The following is a 22,485-nucleotide window of genomic DNA, read 5'->3' as shown; positions in this document are numbered from 1 at the left end:
AAGTGTATATTAAACTTTATTGACGAAATGTAGTGATGTCATATATTTACATGAGAGTCCGCCAACGTTACAAAATCAAACGTGAAGAGCTTCACCTGGTGACTCCTGTCCTAACACCAGCTGGTCCAGTAGAATAAATAAACCGAAGTAAAGTCCAGTAGAGACCAATAAAGTCCAGTAGAGACCAATAAAGTCCAGTAGAGACCAGTAGAACAACTCTGATCTCAAATGTTTTCTCTTTATTGTCCTCAGTGATCCAGATCCTCAAAGTAACAACAAAAAACTAAAAGCAGCAGATAAAAAGGACCACACACACACACACACACACACACACACACACACACACACACACACACACACACACACACACACACACACACACACACACACACACACACACACACACACACACACACACACACACACAATTCCGAATAATTGAAACATAATTTCTGTTCGTCTGTCAACGACCAATGAAATGCTCCCAATCGTCAGTAACAGCGAGGCTTCCGATTGGCCGTCGGGGGTTTGAGGTGTTTTTCTCAAAACAGCCAATCAGACCCATGAGGTCCATCTCAGTTGGTCTGAGGGGTCAGAGGTCAGAGGTGTCAGCTGGGGGGGGTTCCTCTCAGTCCCAGAGGAACAAGCCTCGGCATGGGCCTCCAGGCCTCGCCCCCCTCCCTCCTCCTGCCCCCCCCAGGTGCTCCATCAGTGCTGAGGGGGTCCGCCACCTTGGCCCCACCCAGCTTCATCTGGAGCAGAGGGGGCGGAGCCAGGACGTTAGCGTTCCCGTCGGCGGACCCACCCCGCGTTGCATCAGCGAGGTCGTCAGAGTCCGAGTCCAGTTCCAAGAGCCAGGGGCTGTGAGCGCGTCCCCGCTCCGGGGCTCCGCCCACAGAGGACGGGTTCTCCGGCGCTTCCAAGGAGCCGGTTTGCTGACTGAGAAACACAATCTCGTTGAGTAGGGAGGTCAGGCCCTCGTCGTCTCCGGCACTCGGACCGCCGGCGCTCGGTCCTGGGCACGGAGAGGACGTGGGACCTGGGTCCTTGGAGGACGGCTCAGGACCAGCACAGACCAGCAAGGACGGAGCAGCTGGGAGCTGCTGTTGTAGTAGTGTTTGTAGTATTTGTTGTTGTATTTGTTGTTGTAGTATCTGTTGTTGTTGTTGTTGTTGTAGTAGTAGTATCTGTTGTTGTTGTTGTTGTATCTGTGGCTGTTGTGGTTGTACTATCTGTTGTTGTAGTAGTGTTTGTAGTATCTGTTGTTGTAATTGTTGTTGTAGTATCGGTTGTGGTTGTAGTATCTGTTGTGGTGGTTGTAGTATCGGTTGTGTACTTTGTGGTTGTAGTGGTTGTAGTATCGGTTGTGTACTTGTTGGTTGTAGTATCGGTTGTGTACTTGTTGGTTGTAGTATCGGTTGTTGTGGTTGTAGTATCTGTTGTGTACTTGTTGGTTGTAGTATCTGTTGTGGTGGTTGTAGTATCTGTTGTGTACTTGGTGGTTGTAGTATCTGTTGTGTACTTGGTGGTTGTAGTATCTGTTGTGTACTTGGTGGTTGTAGTATCTGTTGTGTACTTGGTGGTTGTAGTATCTGTTGTGTACTTGGTGGTTGTAGTATCTGTTGTGTACTTGGTGGTTGTAGTATCTGTTGTGTACTTGGTGGTTGTAGTATCTGTTGTGTACTTGGTGGTTGTAGTATCTGTTGTGTACTTGGTGGTTGTAGTATCTGTTGTGTACTTGGTGGTTGTAGTATCTGTTGTGTACTTGGTGGTTGTAGTATCTGTTGTGTACTTGGTGGTTGTAGTATCTGTTGTGTACTTGGTGGTTGTAGTATCTGTTGTGTACTTGGTGGTTGTAGTATCTGTTGTGTACTTGGTGGTTGTAGTATCTGTTGTGTACTTGGTGGTTGTAGTATCTGTTGTGTACTTGGTGGTTGAACCAGCTGCAGTTGGTTGTTGAAGTTTGCTGTAAACAAAAAAGAAGCTAATGTCAACAACTAAATAAATAGAGAGCTAGTTATTAAATAACTAAAGTAAATAAATGATCCAGTCAGGAAAATAGTTAGTTTGGTTGGTTGACTTAGCTGAGCCTAGTTGAGTTTGGTTAGGAGGTTAGTCAGGTAGGTTACCGATGACTTTAGCTGGTTAGTTATTGGAGTTCGCTGTGAGGTTAGTTAGTTTAGTTACATGTTAGTTAGTTTAGTTACTTGGGGCTAGTTATTTGAGTAAGCTCGAAGGTTAAGTAGTTACATGTTAGTTAGTTGAGTTACATGTGAGGTAGTTGGTTAAGTTGTCTGTTAGTTACCTGTGAGGCTAGTCAAGTCCCACGTTAGTCACCGGTTAGTTAATTTACCTAACTGTCAGTTAGTTAAGCTAACCATCAGTGAGTTACGTTACCCGTTAGCTACGTTACCCATTGGTTAGTTACGTCACCCGTTAGTTAGTTAAGTTACCTATAAGTTACCTGTTCGTGAAGTTACCGGTTAGTTAGGCGTTCGTTAGCTAGCTTACCGGCTGGGGGGCGGGGCAGCGAGGCGAGATGGATCTGCTGGTTGGTCCGGTTGTGGAGGTTGAGGGTGACTGAGGTCATGCCTACAGACAGGAAGAAGAAGTCTTACTTCAAAATAAAAGCACATGCACAGGTCAGCGCGGCGGTGAGCGGGCGGTACCTGCCGGCCTCGCGGTCAGGACTTGTTGCTCCGGCAACGCAGCGCGGACCAGCGACAGAACCTCGGCTCGGCCCAGAGCCTTAGGGGTCCGGCTGCGGGACAGGATGTTGGGGACGGTCCTCGGCCTGTCCCTCGGCACTGATGCATTGTGGGATACGCCAGGAGGAGCTAAGACGGGGACCTGCAGGACAGGCGTGGAAGGAGCAAGAGGAGCCCGCCGCTGCGGGCTGGAGGGCGGGGTCATCGTGACATCATCAGTTGAGGCCCCGCCCCCTGCTGCTGCTGGCAGCTGATTGGCTGATTGGTGTCTTTCCTTCTGTTTGGCAAACTGCTGCTGCAGCTCCGAGAAGATCCTCTGCTGACTCTGACCTGCAGCACAAACACACCTTAATGCTACTGCAGCAGTGCTACAGCACACCTCAATGCTACTGCAGCAGTGCTACAGCACACCTCAATGCTACTGCAGCAGTGCTACAGCACACCTCAATGCTACTGCAGCAGTGCTACAGCACACCTCAATGCTACTGCAGCAGTGCTACAGCACACCTCAATGCTACTGCAGCAGTGCTACAGCACACCTCAATGCTACAGTACACCTCAATGCTACTGCAGCAGTGCTACAGCACACCTCAATGCTACAGCACACCTCAATGCTACTGCAGCAGTGCTACAGCACACCTCAATGCTACTGCAGCAGTGCTACAGCACACCTCAATGCTACTGCAGCAGTGCTACAGCACACCTCAATGCTACTGCAGCAGTGCTACAGCACACCTCAATGCTACAGCACACCTCAGTGCTACTGCAGCAGTGCTACAGCACACCTTAATGCTACTGCAGCAGTGCTACAGCACACCTCAATGCTACTGCAGCAGTGCTACAGCACACCTCAATGCTACTGCAGCAGTGCTACAGCACACCTCAATGCTACTGCAGCAGTGCTACAGCACACCTCAATGCTACAGCACACCTCAGTGCTACAGCACACCTCAATGCTACAGCACACCTCAGTGCTACAGCACACCTCAGTGCTACAGCACACCTCAATGCTACAGCACACCTCAATGCTACAGCACACCTCAATGCTACTGCAGTACTACTTAAATATGTTGTAATGCTACTGCAGTAGTTTCTAGACGTATTGTAATAGTACTACAGTAGTATTACAACATATTGAAGTACTACTGCAGTACAAACCACTCCACCTCCTTTCTCTTGTTTGAATGAACTTTATTGTCACCTGATCGCAGCGCCAGCGCCCGGATGAAGGCGTCTCTCTGCTGCTGCAGACTCGTCTTCACGCTCTTCAGCCTCGCAGACTCGTTCTGCAGCGTCTGGATCTCCTGACACGCCTGCACACAGAGACACTGAGGGACCAGGCCAGGGGGAGGAAGAGGAGCGGGAGGAGGAAGAGGAGGCCGCGTGTACCTGCACCAGCAGCAGCGTCTTGGAGGAGTCCTTGCAGTCGATGGCTGACCGCAGCGCTCTGACGGACGCCGTGAGGCTCAGAGCGCCAACCAGCTGCTTCATTCTCACGCTGCTGATGAAGAGCATCATCTGTTACTGTTTCATAATCTGGATGAGAAGGACAACATCAGCAGCTCTGCAGGATCGTTGTCTCCAGTAACTTCCAAATGTTTTTACTCGGGTTGAACTGAAAACATGAAAAGCACTTATTGCTTTTGTAGAAAGTGAATCAACTGCTGGTCTTTAACATCTTTAAGGTAAGAAACAGACTGAACATGGACCAAAGAAGGAGTGGTTTGTCCCTCACAGGGACCCTTACTACTGAACATGGACCAAAGAAGGAGTGGTTTGTCCCTCACAGGGACCCTTACTACTGAACATGGACCAAAGAAGGAGTGGTTTGTACCTCACAGGGACCCTTACTACTGAACATGGACCAAAGAAGGAGTGGTTTGTCCCTCACAGGGACCCTTACTACTGAACATGGACCAAAGAAGGAGTGGTTTGTCCCTCACAGGGACCCTTACTACTGAACATGGACCAAAGAAGGAGTGGTTTGTCCCTCACAGGGACCCTTACTACTGAACATGGACCAAAGGAGTGGTTTGTCCCTCACAGGGACCCTTACTACTGAACATGGACCAAAGAAGGAGTGGTTTGTCCCTCACAGGGACCCTTACTACTGAACATGGACCAAAGAAGGAGTGGTTTGTCCCTCACAGGGACCCTTACTACTGAACAGTACCTGTTCATAAAAAAGAAAACAGATGTATATATATGTTAACTTGTTGCTCCAGAGTGCTGTTATATTGTTCTGGTAACATTACTTTAACCGAAAAGCTGCAATACACTAGTTTTTACTTCATTATTGAATTTGGTGCATAATGAGATTAAACAGTTACATGTTTTCAACTTCGCCTCGCTCTAGTTTTTATATAACGAAATATTGTTGAGGTGATGTCATAAAATCTACTCTCACTGACAACCAACGTGACACATGAGAACCGGGTCTTACTCAGAGTCCCTGGTCTTGGGGGTCCCCTCAGAGTCCCTGGTCCTGGGGGTCCCCTCAGAGTCCCTGGTCCTGGGGGTCCCCTCAGAGTCCCTGGTCCTGGGGGTCCCCTCAGAGTCCCTGGTCCTGGGGGTCCCCTCAGAGTCCCTGGTCCTGGGGGTCCCCTCCGGCTGGACGCTCTCCTCTGCTGGAACGATGATGGACAGGTACTCGTCCCTCCTCTTCCTCAGCTTCCTCCTCTTCTTCTTCAGACGGGAGTCGGCCGTCCTCAGGTCCTGGATCACCCGCACCGCCTGAACTCAAAACACCACAGCTGATTGGCCGGCGAACAGAACATGTGACCCGTGAAAAGTGGGAGGAGCCCGAGCGAGGCGGACCTGCTTCAGCGTGAAGATCTTAGACGACCTCTCTTCACTCAGACCGACTTCTCTCTTCAGACCTTCAAACAACTGGAGCAGCTTCACCCGCCGCTGATGCTCCATGTTGTTGTGGAGCTGACGCTGCACAGAACACACAGTCAACCTCTGGAGAACATGGGGAACATCTGGAGAACATGGGGAACCTCTGGAGAACATGGGGAACATCGAGAGCACATCTAGAGCAGAGAGGAACATCTAGAGCAGAGGCTCATGAGGAAGAGGAGGGAAATTTACAGCATGTAAATGTCCCTCCTCTTCCTCACCTCTAAAGGTCTGAAAACAGACTTCTAAGCATCTTCCTCTTACGTGCTTGTCGAGGATCAGCTCTTTCGCCTCGTCCTCGTCGTCCAACTCGTCTCCAAAGTCTGACGAGTTGTCCGTCTCGCTGTTCGCGCCCGGCTGCTCCTCCCCCTCCCGCCTGGCTCCGCCCCCTTCAGGGGGCTCCGCCTCGTCGTCCACACAGATGATGTCCAGGTCCACCGGGTCGCTGGCCGGCTCCGGTGGAGGTCCAGGGGTCTGGACCTGCACCCCACCGGGAGCCGACGGGGCCGCGTACACCGTCAGCGCTTTGACGCCGGGCTCCGCCCCCTCACTCGTGGAGGGTTTGAGGGAGACGAGGCTCATCGGGGGAGCGGCGGGGGGGTGAGGCTGGAGAAGGGTGAAGCAGCCGGGGGGCGGCACCCGGGAGGGACCACTGGGACACGCCACGATGACCTGATCCCTGCTGGAGCCGGAGGGGAGGAGCTTAAAGGTGCAGGAGCCCGTCTGAGCCACGAAACCGGGGCGGAGAGGGGAAGTGAGGGCGGAGGGGAGGGCGGAGGTCACTGTGGTGGAAGTCTGAAGGGCTGCAGCAGGGAGGACCGAGGAGGCAGAACAACATTCAAATAGAAACCTTTGAACTGAGAGAACGTCACCGGTTGCTCGGCCCCGTGGACTCACCTCTCTGGACGGGCAGGTTCTGGTTGACTGATCGCAGCTGGCTGATGGGAACCAGTTGGACCAGTTTGCCGTCTGGTCGGCGGTAGTACTGGACGCCCGACTTGGACTGGACCGGCTGCAGGACCATGCTGTGACCGGTGGAGGCGATGGGGGGCGGAGAGCAGGAAAACCGAACCGGCAGAGGGAGGTTGCTGGGAGGAGCCGGGAACTGATACATCACCACCTGGGAGCCTTTAGGAGCCGCAGTCACAGGTGACGCCACGAAGCTGCTCACCTGAGGGTCTGAAACGCAGCAGAACCAGCAGAACCATTGATCCACCAGACGCCAAGACCCATAACGGAGACAATTCATCCTGCCAAAGACGAGCAACATCTGGTCTTCAGAGATTAGCATGAAGACCCTCATCATCCAGTGTGTAAACAAGACAATGACATCACAGCTGAGAGAGACTAGTTTACACTAGTAATACTTATTAAGCTCTGTAATTATTCATATTAATGATAATAACACTTTCTGAAGAGGCTGATCTGATATATTACCTGACGTGGGGGCGGAGCTAGCAGAAGCTGCTGGCACCACTCTGACCTGACTGCCCCCTCCCTTCAGACCCGGGGACACCCTAACCATGACAACGTTGGTCCCCGCCCACTCAGGTGATTTACCTGCAGACCGGTGAGAGGAGGAGGCTGATTGGTCGACCTTCACTGCTGCAGACGGAAGCCCTGCAACACACAATACCTTGTTAACTAGTCTCCTCTGTCGACGTGCAAGCTAGCTAGCTAACTAGCCTCCTCTGAAAACAGACAAGCTAGCTAGCTAACTAGTGTCTGAAAACGGATAAGCTAGCTAGCTAACTAGTCTCCTCTGAAAACGGATAAGCTAGCTAGCTAACTAGTCTCCTCTGAAAACGGACAAGCTAGCTAGCTAACTAGTCTCCTCTGAAAACGGACAAGCTAGCTAGCTAACTAGTGTCTGAAAACGGACGAGCTAGCTAGCTACCTAGTCTCCTCTGGGTATCCACCTGTCCTGACCGGTTTGTCTCTAGATGAGACTAGCTAGTGAACTAGTTTGTCTGTTAACTAACTAGTAACCTCTGGAGACCGGAAACTGGACGGCAGATGAAGGTCAATTAAAGGGACACGTACCTGAGGGAAGGGTGGGCGCCTCAGAGGAGGCGATCGGTCCTGAACTCTGGTTCTGAGGCGGTTGAGAGGGCGATGGCGATGAGGGGCGGGGCTTCCTGTTGGATCCCACCCGGCCGGTCAGATACGCCGCCAGCCGATTGGCCGGATGGAGCGCCCCCATCATCCCCAGCTGGATCTTAGCCAGAGGATAGAGCTTCCCGTTCACCTGCAACGGACGAGGGGAACACTGACACCAGAACCTTCAGAACCTTCCACATCCTGACGACAGGACCAAGGAGAACACGCCTCCAGGAATAAGCACCCCACATTTATTTACTCTAGATTTATATTACCTCTACTTTCTTAGAACATAGAGAACATACGTGTCTTAATGTTCATGACCGCTCACCTGGACCAGGTGGTCCGTTCCTCCCGGCTGCTTCCTATTGGCTGAGAGGAAACCGGCGGGTGAGACCCCCGTCAGGAACGGCAGCGCCATGCTGACCATCATCTTCCTCTTTGAGACCAGCTTCACCTCCTTTTTGGTTCCCTCTTCCTCCTCTTCCTCCACCTCCCGCTGCCAATCCTCCAGAGGCTCCACCTGTCCCTCATCTGGCTCCTCCTCCTCCTCCACCTCTCGCTGCCAATCCTCAGGTGGCTCCGCCTCTTCCTCATCTGGCTCTTCCTCCACCTCCCGCTGCCACTCTTCTGGAGGCTCCGCCTCCACGACCACCTGTTTCAGGGGTTCCTGTTCAAAGACACAAGGTGCGAACTGCTGGTTGTGTTACTGACAGTAACACAACCAGTGTTTTTGTACAGTCCAACACAGTCAGTTCTTTTGGCCGTGAGTCTACACAAACATGGAATTTGACTCCGGTTACTCGTTGCTCTCGTCGTACATCTGTACTTATGATTATGAGACCGACCTGCTGATGCTCCGTCTCCCTCTGCTTCCTGAGTCTTTGTCGTCTCTCTGGTTTCTCTGGTTTCACTGGTCTGGCTGGTTTCTGCCGCTCCAGCGGCGGTCTGGAGATGTGCATCTTGTAGTGGATGCAGCGGTCGGCGGCGCCGTCCTCCTCGTTCTGGCTGATGGGGCTGATCAGGTAGTCCTTGATCCAGAAGGGTTGGTCCAGCCGGTCCTGGGCCATGGCCTGGCACAGCTTCTTCAGCACCCGGATGCGGTCCCCGTCCCGCACCCACTCGCACTCGGCCACGATGGTCAGACGCTTCGACGGCTTCGGCTCCAACGGGCAAGCCGGCGGCCTGCCGGGGGCGGCGGGCTGAGCCGGGTCGCCTGCCGAGGAAACACACACAAAACACTCAGTTCTCAGTCACAAGCATTCAAACCCAGACCTCTGCAGGGAAGCAGGACCATCACCCAGACTCAGTTAGACCAGGTTTATGTGAGCCCACCTGCTGGAGGACTGCAGGTCTTCTTCTGTCTCGGAGGCTTCAGCTCATTGGACGTCTCCTGGAGGACAAACATCAGTTTACCTTCTGAACATCTTCGTCACAAAACACTAATGTTCTCTGGGTTCATAAACATAGTGAGGATGTAAACATGAGGATGTAAACATGAGGATGTAAACATGAAGATGTAAACATGAGGATGTAAACATGAGGATGTAAACATGAAGATGTAAACATGAGGATGTAAACATGAGGATGTAAACATGATGTAAACATGAAGATGTAAACATGAAGATGTAAACATGAAGGTGTAAACATGAGGATGTAAACATGAGGATGTAAACATGAAGATGTAAACATGAAGATGTAAACATGAAGATGTAAACATGAAGATGTAAACATGAAGATGTAAACATGAAGATGTAAACATGAGGATGTAAACATGAGGATGTAAACATGAAGATGTAAACATGAGGATGTAAACATGAGGATGTAAACATGAGGATGTAAACATGAGGATGTAAACATGATGTAAACATGAAGATGTAAACATGAAGATGTAAACATGAAGGTGTAAACATGAGGGTGTAAACATGAGGATGTAAACATGAAGATGTAAACATGACGATGTAAACATGAGGATGTAAACATGAGGATGTAAACATGAGGATGTAAACATGAGGATGTAAACATGAGGATGTAAACATGAAGATGTAAACATGAGGATGTAAACATGAAGATGTAAACATGAGGATGTAAACATGAGGATGTAAACATGAGGATGTAAACATGAGGATGTAAACATGAGGATGTAAACATGAAGATGTAAACATGAGGATGTAAACATGAGGATGTAAACATGAGGATGTAAACATGAAGATGTAAACATGAAGATGTAAACATGAGGATGTAAACATGAGGATGTAAACATGAGGATGTAAACATGAGGATGTAAACATGAGGATGTAAACATGAAGATGTAAACATGAGGATGTAAACATGAGGATGTAAACATGAGGATGTAAACATGAGGATGTAAACATGAGGATGTAAACATGACTCACCGCTGGATGGTCACAACTCTCCGGCTGATCCTTCCTCGTCCGTTTCCTCTTCTTCTTCTTGCCCACATAAAGTCGGACTCTGGCACAGCTGCTGTCGTCTTGTCCTTTCGCCTTCAAAGATAAAGTCTTGGTATTAAATGGTCTGTTGTCGAGTGTGTGATCAGCATGTCTTCATCATAACGTACGGTGCTCACGGCGGGCCGGCACGGCGCGGCGGCTTCAGGGACCAGGACCGGCTCTGGATCCGAGCCTCCAGCGCTCCTCGTCCACAGGGTCCGGACCCGCTCGGCAGGCTGGGAAACGCTGTCCGCCTCCTTCAGGACTACAAGGTCCACACAACATGAAGGAAGCTTTGTTATTAATAAACTAACTCCTCCAAAGGGACAGTTGAACTCCAGGACGATGCAGGAGAACTTACCGTAGGCCATCTTCATCCTCCTCCTCCTCCGCCTCCTGCTGCGTCCGTGCTGGGAGGGGCTGGAGTCGGAGCCGTCCAGGTTCTTGAGGAGGACCACCTTCTGTTTGAGGCAGCTGCAGCCGAACATGCAGGCCGGTCGGCCGCAGTGGCTGGTCCTGGAGCAGTGGGACAGACTGGAGCAGACGCAGCCCAGTCTGCAGCACTCATTCAGGCACAGGGGGGCGTCCCTCCGGACCAGCTGGATGGGAGCGGTGGGGTTCTCTCTGGCAAAACCCTGAGGAGGAACCAGAGGAGTCAAGAGGTAGAGGAACCAGAGGAGTCAAGAGGTAGAGGAACCATAGGAGTCAAGAGGTAGAGGAACCAGAGGGGTCAAGAGGTAGAGGAACCAGAGGAGTCAAGAGTTAGAGGAACCAGAGGAGTCAAGAGGTAGAGGAACCAGAGGAGTCAAGAGTTAGAGGAACCAGAGGAGTCAAGAGGTAGAGGAACCAGAGGAGTCAAGAGTTAGAGGAACCAGAGGAGTCAAGAGTTAGAGGAACCAGAGGAGTCAAGAGGTAGAGGAACCAGAGGAGTCAAGAGGTAGAGGAACCAGAGGAGTCAAGAGTTAGAGGAACCAGAGGAGTCAAGAGGTAGAGGAACCAGAGGAGTCAAGAGGTAGAGGAACCAGAGGAGTCAAGAGGTAGAGGAACCAGAGGAGTCAAGAGTTAGAGGAACCAGAGGAGTCAAGAGTTAGAGGAACCAGAGGAGTCAAGAGGTAGAGGAACCAGAGGAGTCAAGAGGTAGAAGCATCATAGACACCAGAGGAACGACATCATGTTTCGTAGACACGTGTCTATCTATGGAAGTGTGATCACTCACCTTCAGTGTGAAGAGTGACGTCAGCGCGATGGCGGCCCTCTCCTCCGTGACGCTGGTCCGGGGCAGACCCTCCCACAACACGCCGTCCTCCAGGTCCTTCTGTCTCAGCAGAGCCCGGGTCATCACGGGAGCCCGGTCCTTCTCGCGCCGACCAACGTTCCCCAGCTCGGAGTCCGACTCCAGCGGAGCCATGTCCTGCGGGACGCCGGGCGGGGGGGTGGTGGACTTGGAAGGGCTGAGGGTCTGGGACGAGGTCTTGGGTTTGAGCTTCCTCCTCCTCTTGTGTGGAGCAGATGGAGTTAGAGGGTCTGTGGGGTCGAAGAGGACGTTCAGCTGGTGTCTCTTTGGTTTCTGAGGGTCAGTGACACCGGATGTGTTGTCCGAGGGGGGAGGTGCCGGGATGTGGACCGAAGGAGGTTTAGGGTTTGATTCCGCTGGAGTCACTGCTGGAGCTGGCTCTGCTCTGGGTTTATTGTGTTTCGGACCCTTCTGTCGCCTGAATGTTTTGGTTTCTCCGAGGGCGAGTTTGGGTCTCTTGGAGGGTGGGATGAATCCAGATATGAGGTCTGAGGTGGGGGAACTGGCGCTCTGCTTCTTCAGGACGTTGTCTAGGGTCCGGACATAGCTGGTGCTCCTGGTGGGCAGCTTGTAGACCACCGGCTCCTCCAGCATCTGGGTGAAGCTGGAGGCTCGCTGGTCAATCAGCTTCCCTTCGTTCTCCAGATACTCGTCCAGCATGTCGCTGCAGAACGCAGACAGGTTCTTCTTGGGCAGGTCTGAACTGGGACCCGCTGAAGGACAAAAGGATTCATCGTTTGCGTCATGCAGTTAATTTTCTGGATGAATCATGTCGTTGTTTCAAAGCTCACCTTCGGGGTTGGCCGGTGTCTGCGAGGGGGCGGCAGCCTCCGATGGAGAGAACTTCTCTCTCCATCCTTTGATCTGAGTCACATCTGTGGTTTTTCCGGTTCTGGACACAAACGCTGGAGAAGCACCTGGAGAAGGAATAGGAAGTTACACCAGCGAGTCATCACGTCTAAAGCCCAGGAGTACCAACAAGACCCTGGAGAAGTGGAGTCTATAAAGACATCTCCGTCTGGGCGGCAGCAGGTATGACCTGGGGGGGGCGGCGGCTCCAGAGGGGCTCCAGGAGGAGGGATGGGCAGCCGGACCCCCAGGTACTGCAGGTCGATGGCCAGAGTCGGATCCAGCAGGTTCATCTTCAGGCCAACTGGCAAACAGGAAAAACAGCCTTTCATCCCTCTATTGAAAGACACCTAAGACATTCTCTCTTATTAAATCCAAATAAAACGATAAAATAATGAAACCCGTTGACAGAATGTGACTATGATCGGTTCTGTGTTCGAGGTCGTTCGGTTAGAGGAGGAACCGTGTGTCTTCAACTCCAGTTCAGGTAAACTTTAACGATTAGCAGGACAGCAGCTCAGTGCTACCGATGCTCACACACCTGGGGCTGCTGTTCTGAAGCGATAGTGTCAAACTCCTTATTGCCAAAAACACTGCCTGGCTAAAAACAAGTGTGGCGACTTTTTTGTTTTTTTCCACAGGTTGCACTTTATTGTTATTATCTTGAAAAGATATTCTGTGCAAAACCGGTTAATTGCGGCCACAATGATAAACAAATAGTTACATTTTGCACCGATAGAACTTTATTTGCATTGTTCGAACTAAGTGAGTGCACATTTTATTGATTTTTTGAAAAGGTTTGAGATGTTCTCTATTCTAATATTTATAAAAGATAAAGAGGTATTATTTCAATAAAAATTCAGAATGGACCATTTTGTTTGGCAGGAACATGTGTCCTGCTCCAAAGTGGGCGTGACAGAAAAGGTTTGAGAACCATTGGATTAAACCAATCAGCTCACACACACACACACACACACACACACACATACACACTTAAAGCTCTTATTTTGAAATCCCTCCCCCACCCGGCGTACCTTCCTGCAGCACCGGGTGGATCACCTGTCCGTGTCTCATCTGCTTCAAGTCTTTGAGGAGAAGCTTCTCGGCAGCAGCGATGGTCTCCTCTTCCGTCGTCTCTGCTGAAGAGCAAACACAACGTCACCACAAAAAAAAAACTGAAATAAATGTTAAGTATCGGCGCTCTGGATTAAATCCAGGCAGAATATCCCTGTTGTTACCGCTCTCAGCTGCGGCAGCAGGTGTGTGCTGCGGTTGGCCTTCAGGTGTGGTCTGAGGCTGTGAGGCCGTTCCATCAGAGGAGTCCACGACGTGGAGTCTGAGGGCCTCCTGAAACATCATCATCATCAATGTCAGTTCTACTGGCGCCCTCTGGAGGCTCCAGTGTTCACAACACCTCATCTACATCTTAGAACAGATCTCTTAATGGCGGCAGGTCACTGAAGCGTTCCATGTTTCCTTGTCAACAGCTGAAGGTCCCAGACGCAGAACAAAGCACCGACATCACGTGACCGTAAACCTGAAGAATGTTTCTTTACTAACACTATATTCTAGAAGACTATCTGCTGAGGAACTGACATGTTTACCTGCCACTGCCAACATTTACCCAGCATTCAGAAGGGGACGCCGTCGCAGAGAGCTGTCAATCAGCCTGTAGCCCCGCCCCTAAAGCATCCCCTGCTTCATAGCCTGTTTGACTCTAACAGACCATAAAGCACTAGATGAACATCACGCTGTATAGAAGAAGACTAGAAACTAGAGATTGAGACATAAACTCATGTTTACAATGTTTACTGAGGGAATACATCAAGAGAGAAGTAGAGTCACTTATATAGACTTCTATACAACCAGAGGAGTCGCCCCCTGGTGGTCAGGAGAGAGAATGCAGCTTCAACACATGAAGCATAGACTTCTATACAACCACAGGAGTCGCCCCCTGGTGGTCAGGAGAGAGAATGCAGCTTTAACACATGAAGCATAGACTTCTATACAACCAGAGGAGTCACCCCTGGTGGTCAGGAGAGAGAATGCAGCTTTAACACATGAAGCATAGACTTCTATACAACCAGAGGAGTCGCCCCCTGATGGTCAGGAGAGAGAATGCAGCTTTAACACATGAAGCATAGACTTCTATACAACCACAGGAGTCGCCCCCTGGTGGTCAGGAGAGAGAATGCAGCTTTAACACATGAAGCATAGACTTCTATACAACCAGAGGAGCTTTAACATAAGTGGGCGTGGTTTCATCTCAGCAGGGGGCCAAGTCACACCTATTGCATCCCATGAAAACATTTGGTCTTACCTTTGACGTGAATGAGATAAATAATTGCTCCTCCACTTCCTCCAGGTTGGGCTGCATACTGGTGTAGGTGGAGGCGTCCATCTTGTTTTCCTCCTGATCTGCAGGCTTTCGCAGCCGGGACTTCTTCTTGTGCCTGCAGGGTTTGTTGGCGGGGATCAGCGGCCCCGGCTGAGGCTCCGGTGCTTGGGCCTCCACTGTACCTGGAGGTGGACAGGGAACAGCCAGCGCCTCCGTGTGTGAAAACTCCACCCCCATCCCAAGGTCATCATTAATGGAGAAAAAGTGCACGAGGTCGGCGATGGAAGGCGTCGGGGACAATCCGTCTCCGTCCAATGAAGAAAAGGTCGGAGACAGCGCCATCTGGAGCGCGAGTGGGGACAGTTCAGCGGGAAAGGGAAGCAGCGGCTCGGTGTCTTGGAATGACGGAGACGGGTCCGAGTCCAGAGTCTGTGGTTCAGAGTGAGACAGCGTCTGGAGAGGCAGCAGAGGTGACGCAACGGACTCAAAAGCAAGGGTCTGTGGCGCGGGCTGAAACGCGGCGAACGAAGGGTCCACGTACGGCTCCGGTGGAGGTAACACTGTGTGCCATTTAAACACAGACGAGTCTTCGCCGGGCGGCGGCCCTTCAGGAGATACTGCGTTTGGAGTCGATTCAGACGGAGTGGAGTCGAGCTCCAGAGCGAACGACACAGGAAGGGAAGGCAGCGGCTCCGGAGAGCTGGCGGGGGACAGCGGCTCGAAGCCGAACGAGGAGCACTCTGGGTCCGGGAGCAGCGAGTCGGACCTCGGCGAGTCTGAAGGGAGCGTGGAGTCTGGAGCAGGTAACACTGTGTTGAGCGGTGAGGACGGGATGGGAAACGCAGCGGGAGACGAGGGACCGGTGGACAGAGAGGTGCCGAGGATACACAACGATGGATCCTTGGAGGGGAACACTGGCCCACCATCTGGTCCCGATGGGTCTGGGCCTCGGGCTTCAGCAGCAGAATCACAAGGTAATAAATCATCTGGTCTCAGTCCTTCTGGCTCGGTGGTGGCAACAGCATCTGGACTCAATGGACTGGAAGTCTTTCGGGCAGTCTCAGCTGCCGGTCCAGTAACACTCAGAACAACTTCATGTGGATGAAGTGCCCCAGTTGGCCCACAAGCCTGGGTTTGGGTCTTTGTGACGTCACCCGTACGTTCCTTTGGGGAACAAGTCGCTCTGCTGCCGGCATCAGGAGGTGGACATTCGGGAGCAGCAGCAGGACTCTGTGAATCAGACGGACACTTGGGCGGGAGTGCCGACGGAGGAGAGTCCAGCTTCTTCTTGGCCATTTTAGATTTTGATGAATGCTGCTTCAGAAACAGAGCGAGGGCCGGCAGAGGCAGCGGTCGTTTCTGCTGCTTCACCTTCAATGGAGCTTCAGGCCTCTGTTGGTGGTCCGAGTCCAGGGAGGAGTTCTGGGACCCTGCAGGAGCAGCAACATCGTCGCTGACCTCAGAGCAATCCGTCCTGAAATTGTCTTTAGAGTTCAGTAAGTTCAAAGGGTCCCTGACGTTCCTCGTTGTAATAGTTTCCCCTTGCTTTTCCTTCCTTCTGGGATCGTCTTGTTCGCTGCTTTTCAGAGCGCTGCTCTTGGTGCTGCTTTGCTCAGGTCTGGTACCGATGCCCAGCTCGTCCAGGTTGCAGCGGTGCAGCGAGACGTGAGCCTCCCGAATGAGTTCAGAAAATAACTTCTGAGCTGGACGGGAATTACTGGAGAAGGAAATCAGACAAATAAAAACATCACATTAGCGACATCTCAAGGATGGCTCGACAAAGTCAACAAAAAACCCCACAGGAGCCAATCGCAGCCGAGCTCAACGCATCGGACCGAGGAACGAGCCTCGTGGCGCCTCCTTCACACTCAAGGTTACGCAAACAGCCTCAGAGCCGCCGTAGCGACAGCCCGAGACAACCAATCACAAATGTTTGTATTTCTTCAGGAAACAGAAGTTAGCAGCCGAGTTTGTAGCTCCAACTCAATTCCGTAAAAACCGTCAAGCCGTTGAGGAAGAAGCTGATCTTCTTGTGGATTTATTTCCTATTGAATCAAGCAACTTCCAAACTACTGAGACTTAAATTTGATGTGTAGAAAGATGTAGTTGTACTGGGAACAGAATCAAAACAACCGTGTTCAACACTAAACACACCTGTAACCTGCAGGTTGTACAGGTGAGTAATGCAAAGAAACCATCTGAGTGCAAAGTTGTATCTTATGAATAGTCGTAGTTCCACTGCGGTGCAAAGAGCTACGACGGTACATTGGATACGCCCTCCATTTTATTAACTCGCTATCTTTCCAATTTTCCTCCAGATTTTAAAACATAACCAGCTGCTGATGCCGAGGAGCAGAGATCGTTTCCATGTTTTGATGAAAGTGAATGGATGAAAAATAGGTGTGATACTGAATTTATCGCAAAAAATGCAAACCAATAAAAACATACCGTCTTCCAGACGAGGGAACCAGAAGTGTAAAATGCTGACTGACTGATGGTTTTAGGACTCATTCCTGCAACTCTCTTAGTTTCACCTTGTAACTGGTCCATAATATTCCATCAGAGCATCATTACAGGTTTTAGGTTAAAGCTGGTTATCAGTCAGTAACAAAAAATAAGGAACATGAGAATCCTCTGAATGCAGGTAAACTGAGTTGGATTGTATAAAAGTAGTGACATAAGGAAAGCTATGGCCTGGTGACATGCCAACTGGGGAGTGTTTAAATCGTACCACAGACCGTCCGTTGAGACGACTGGATCGTCCGGAGAAGGAAAGACACAAACTGCCATCTTCATGGTCAAAGCTGAACTCTTACCACAAACTCTCCCCAGAGACTTTGGCATCGGCTTGGTCTTCGTTCGGAGCCGAGTTCTTCTGCAGGTCACCTGACCCCAAAGGCTTTGCGTCCGCGGCTTTGGAGCTTCTGGGTTTATGGTTAGCAAGCAAAGACTTCAAGCTCTTCTTCACAGGATGTTGCTCGTTGGTGGTTGTACTTCCGTCTTTGCGAGAGTCTTTGCTAGAAATACATTTTAGCTTCAGGCCGCCGGAGCCCTCCTCCTTCAACCCTTTGGCAAACGGGTTGTAGTCGACTTTGAGCTGAGAGAAGCGCGAGTTCTGGTAAGCAGTGACTGCTATGAACTCAGTCTGGTGGAAGGTGAAGGTGACAACACTGGGACCGCTCAGCTTTATGTCTTTAGCAGCGCTGTCCGTTTGGACCACGTGCAGTCGTGGCAGGTAGCGGTGCATCGGATGCAGGACGGCGTTGCCCTCTTGATCCGAGACGCTGTTGGTGAGCTTCAGTTTGTAGAAGGACACCGGGTTCTGCATCCAGTGTTGACCCGTTGACGGCGACTCTGGATGAACAAACGGTTGACTCTTTACGTGACACTCTGCCTTTCCAGCAACTTGCCAGCTCTTGCCGGTCCACTTGTGTCGACTGTTGTCCAACGGCTGAATGTCCATGAACAAAAAGTACTTCCTGGACGGCTGCAACCCGGAGATGCGAAAGCGACAGTATGGGAACATCCTGCTTCCCTGTTTAGTCAGAATCATCTCTGTTTTGCACCTGAAAAACTCGTTCCACATGCTGTTGTTGTCCAGCGTCACTTTGACGCCTTTGCAGGTTCTGTCAGGCGACAGGTTGTCCGACTGAGGGTTCAAACCGGCGGCATGCTTCCCAGAAGGAAGTCCATCAGAAGTCCTGATGGGTTCTTTTGATGGGTACCGGTTAGGTTTACCCGCCATGTCGGCCTCTTCTTTGGTCACACAAGTGTTCTCCATCCCGCCTTCGCTCGCCCTCCCTGGCTTCCGGGCCGCGCGGCGTGCAGGCGGGTGGTCGGCAGCAGGTGCGGCTGCAGGGCCGGCGGCCCCGTCCTGGTGGAGCACCATTGCTTTATGCTTCTTCTTAGAAGCCATGAAAAGCCTCCACACATCTAGAGGACGGGAGGGTCCCGCTTACTAAACATCGGTACGGCGGTTCAACACAGCGTCCTGAAACACACAAATGATGAGACTTCATTAGTTTAACATCATCACATCATTAGAGGAGAACTGTCCCACTGCATTTGATTGATACCCTCGAGGTGAGGAGCCCACAGTCCTCTCACAGGGTCGTGTCATCAACACTGCTGCTTGGTAGTGTGTTCGGCCTCACTTTGGTTCACGAGCTTCACAACACTGAAGTAGTCCGTAGAGAAAGATCACATGACCACCGTCACGCTACAAACTCCTCCCACGCTGGGGAGATGAGGACTCAAGTCTTCTTCTATACAGCGTGATGTTCATTTAGTACATTATGGTCTGTTAGAGTCAAACAGACCATAAAGAAGGGGATGCTTTAGGGCGGGGCTACAAGGTGATTGACAGGTCTACCAGACGTATACGGCGTCACTTCCTCACTCCTCAGTCCATATATGGTCACTTCCTGTTCACTGGTTGCACAAGAAAACCAAGATGGCGACAACCAAAACACCAAACTAATCCGTCTGCAAACCAACGGGTCCCGTCACCATGACAACGTGCACTTCTTAAAGACGCTGCATATTATCATGTGACTTATAGTTTATGAGACATACGTGTGATTTAACTCATGAACTTAAAGGTTATGGAGCATAACCGGGGAGTCTTGTTATTAGTGCACACAGAAATGATCTTCAGTTCCTGCTTTCAGAGCAGTTTTCTGGTAAAGCTCTGACAATATACCCACATTTACCCAGCATGCAACATTCAGGTGAAACAGGATGCCCGTGTAGTTTATTTGTTCACACTATTCAGTACAAGGAGAAAAATGGACTCACCCAGCAGTTACTTCTACACTGGGAGAGCTGAGTGAACTGGTTCACTGCTACATCGTTTTCATAAACGTCACAACTTCTGAGGACGTTGTGTCGCCGCTGACGTCTGATGAGCATCTCCACAACGCCCTGCTCGCCACCAGCAGGTCACAAGAACACCAACAAGGACCCCGTTTGTGTCACAAGCACAGGCTGAAGGAAACGTAGCGGAGCCAAGAACCAATGAACCAAGACTGAAGCCCCGCCCTAAAGCGACCCGTCAATCACCTTGTAACCCCGCCCCTAAAGCGTCCCCTGCTTTGTGGTCTGTTTGACTCTAACAGACCATAATGTACTAAATGAACATCACGCTGTATAGAAGACTAGAAACTAGAGATTGAGACATAAACTCATGTTTACAATGTTTACTGAGGGAATACATCAAGAGAGAAGTAGAGTCACTTATATAGACTTCTATACAACCAGAGGAGTCTCCCCCTGGTGGTCAGGAGAGAGAATGCAGCTTTAACACATGAAGCATAGACTTCTATACAACCAGAGGAGTCGCCCCCTGGTGGTCAGGAGAGAGAATGCAGCTTTAACACATGAAGCATAGACTTCTATACAACCAGAGGAGTCGCCCCCTGGTGGTCAGGAGAGAGAATGCAGCTTTAACACATGCTGTCTACCTGCAGCAGGTGAGTTACCTGCTTAGCGACGCTCAACAACCATCATCTCCTTTTTAAATCATTTTCTTTACATGGTTTGTTTTGAGTCCTGAAGACCTCAGCGCCTCGTGCTCGTAGACTTTATTAGCCGCGCTCATCTCTACCAACGACATGCATCACTCGACTGCATCATTCAGACTATTGAGGGGAAACTAGAGATCAGAACAAACCATTTGACTTTCATCTGCAATGTTAAACCTCTGGAGGAACCAGATCCAAAGGCATCCAGCTAGCAGCAGGCCTGATGTGGAGCCCAGCAATGGCCGCCCTGTGCAACAGTAACCCTGCAGGTCCGGTCCCGTGAGGGCCCACTGCGACCACGTGCTCCATTTACGGCACACGCATTACCTTCTGCGGGCGGACACGTCGAGCACCTCGACGGTGAGCCGTCAATCCGCGCGGTACCGGCTGTTTCCCGTCGAATAAACCCCCGTCGGCATCGTGGCTGTTTTCTAGCTGAGTGTTGGGGGGAAGCATGCGGTATTCTCGCTCCGTTACGTCATCGCCTGCGTCTTTACTGCGCAGACTCAAACGCCATCTTGCTGCCGCCACCTGGTTTCAAAACTCGGCCCCAAAGGATCTAACGGTCCGCCATCAGCGGGAGGAGAGCGGCGGGACGGCGTCTTCTGCTCAATAGATGAGTCTCCGGCCCGTCAGCGGAGTGTTTGAGCCGGCGGGACGCTGGAGGCAGACGCCATGACATTTTGCTTCCTGACACGTGTTAGTGGACCTGCACCGGGGAACCAGGGCGTTATGACGGCTGTCCCGTGATCTGTGCGCTTGAGCCGCGGGGGTTTTTTTGGGAGGGGGGGGGGGGGGCGACACGCAGCCGGTAGTTTCACCCGCGGAGGAGAATGCGTGGTGAACACGGGGAGACGCGTCTTAAAGCAGCGGCCGCCATGATGTCTTCAGCAGACTCCAGCCCTCCGGAGGGGACCGGGAGACCCCGTTCATGGTTCCGTGACGGCGCTCCGGTGTCAGATACCAGTATGAGGGTGCGTTTGAATGCGGGGTTCGATCATGCGGGGTTCAGTGCGGGGTTTAGTTGACCCCCCCCCCCAACGAACAAAGCTTCAGCCACGGTGTTTCGCTCTTCTCGTGTTGGTTATTGGACGTTTCCAGTCACGTTCTAGAGTTGTGACTTTACGTCCTTACACTCTGATTTACGGCTGAACGTAACGTGTGTCGGCGGCAGCGCTTATGGCATCGATGACGTAAAGAATCGGCCCGTAAACAAACTTAAATGTAACGTTCGACTGCGCGCGCACGTCTTGTGCGGCGATTGCGTGAAATACAGCGCATGCGCAGTGGGGCGTCTGATGGACGTTATTGATGGCCGGCGCTGGTATCGATCCCTAGACCTCCTGATCAGGTCCAGGCTCCGGCCAGTGCTGCTGGAGGCCCGTCCATATGTTAAGAACTCTTTGAGACGGGGAGGGATCCATCTTGAGAACTAGAGCTCTTTGTGTTTGCAGAAGAAAGACATGAAGTATAAATATATGAATGTGTCGCACTACACTGTAATACTACCACATGTACTCATGTACACGCTCAGGTACTTCTACCTGACTGTGTCTATGTCTTCATATTGAGCTTCACTGTTCAAGTTCACAAACAACTACAACAATGACTTATGTTAAACAAAAGTAAATAATAAACATCAAATCCACATTTAATGTTATTGACACAAATATGCATGTATTTATATCTCCATGTGTTCATATTCATGTGTTCTTATGTTCATGTCTCCATATGTTCATGTCTCCATGTGTTCATGTCTCCATATGTTCATGTCTCCATGTGGTCATGTCTCCATGTGTTCATGTCTCCATGTGTTCATGTCTCTATATGTTCATGTCTCCATGTGTTCATGTCTCCATATGTTCATGTCTCCATGTGTTCATGTCTCCATATGTTCATGTCTCCATGTGTTCATGTCTCCATATGTTCATGTCTCCATGTGTTCATGTCTCCATATGTTCATGTCTCCATGTGTTCATGTCTCCATATGTTCATGTCTCCATGTGTTCATGTCTCCATATGTTCATGTCTCCATGTGGTCATGTCTCCATATGTTCATGTCTCCATGTGTTCATGTCTCCATATGTTCATGTCTCCATGTGGTCATGTCTCTATATGGTCATGTCTCCATGTGTTCATGTCTCCATGTGGTCATGTCTCCATGTGGTCATGTCTCTATATGTTCATGTCTCTATATGGTCATGTCTCCATGTGTTCTTGTCTATGTGTTCATGTCTCCATGTGTTCATGTCTCTATATGTTCATGTCTCCATGTGTTCATGTCTCCATATGTTCATGTCTCCATGTGGTCATGTCTCCA

General features: G+C 50.8%; 1 protein-coding gene across 1 annotated transcript; it reads right to left on the bottom strand.

Moving 5' to 3' along the window:
- Nucleotides 1-20,907, bottom strand: LOC137802389 (MAX gene-associated protein-like). The gene is made up of 25 exons (XM_068600192.1): nt 20,493-20,907; nt 17,460-18,634; nt 14,626-16,360; nt 13,544-13,652; nt 13,340-13,444; nt 12,496-12,609; nt 12,248-12,373; nt 11,379-12,169; nt 10,524-10,797; nt 10,291-10,427; nt 10,106-10,216; nt 9,045-9,102; nt 8,558-8,925; nt 8,041-8,379; nt 7,653-7,857; nt 7,170-7,229; nt 6,507-6,788; nt 5,874-6,412; nt 5,526-5,648; nt 5,152-5,441; nt 4,098-4,209; nt 3,910-4,021; nt 2,670-3,038; nt 2,512-2,592; nt 1-1,966 (listed from the first exon to the last, which is right to left on the bottom strand). Exons 2-25 carry the CDS (start codon nt 18,557-18,559, stop codon nt 609-611), a joined length of 8,898 nt encoding a protein of 2,965 aa, XP_068456293.1. The 5' UTR covers nt 18,560-18,634; nt 20,493-20,907; the 3' UTR covers nt 1-608.
- Between the last annotated feature and the right edge of the window lie 1,578 nt (nt 20,908-22,485).

Source organism: Clinocottus analis, unplaced genomic scaffold (assembly GCF_023055335.1).
Source record: "Clinocottus analis isolate CAN_PGR_092001 unplaced genomic scaffold, fCliAna1.0.p SCAF_5, whole genome shotgun sequence".
In the NCBI taxonomy this organism is placed as follows: Eukaryota; Metazoa; Chordata; class Actinopteri; order Perciformes; family Cottidae; genus Clinocottus; species Clinocottus analis.
This window is presented reverse-complemented; position numbering and strand designations above follow the sequence as displayed.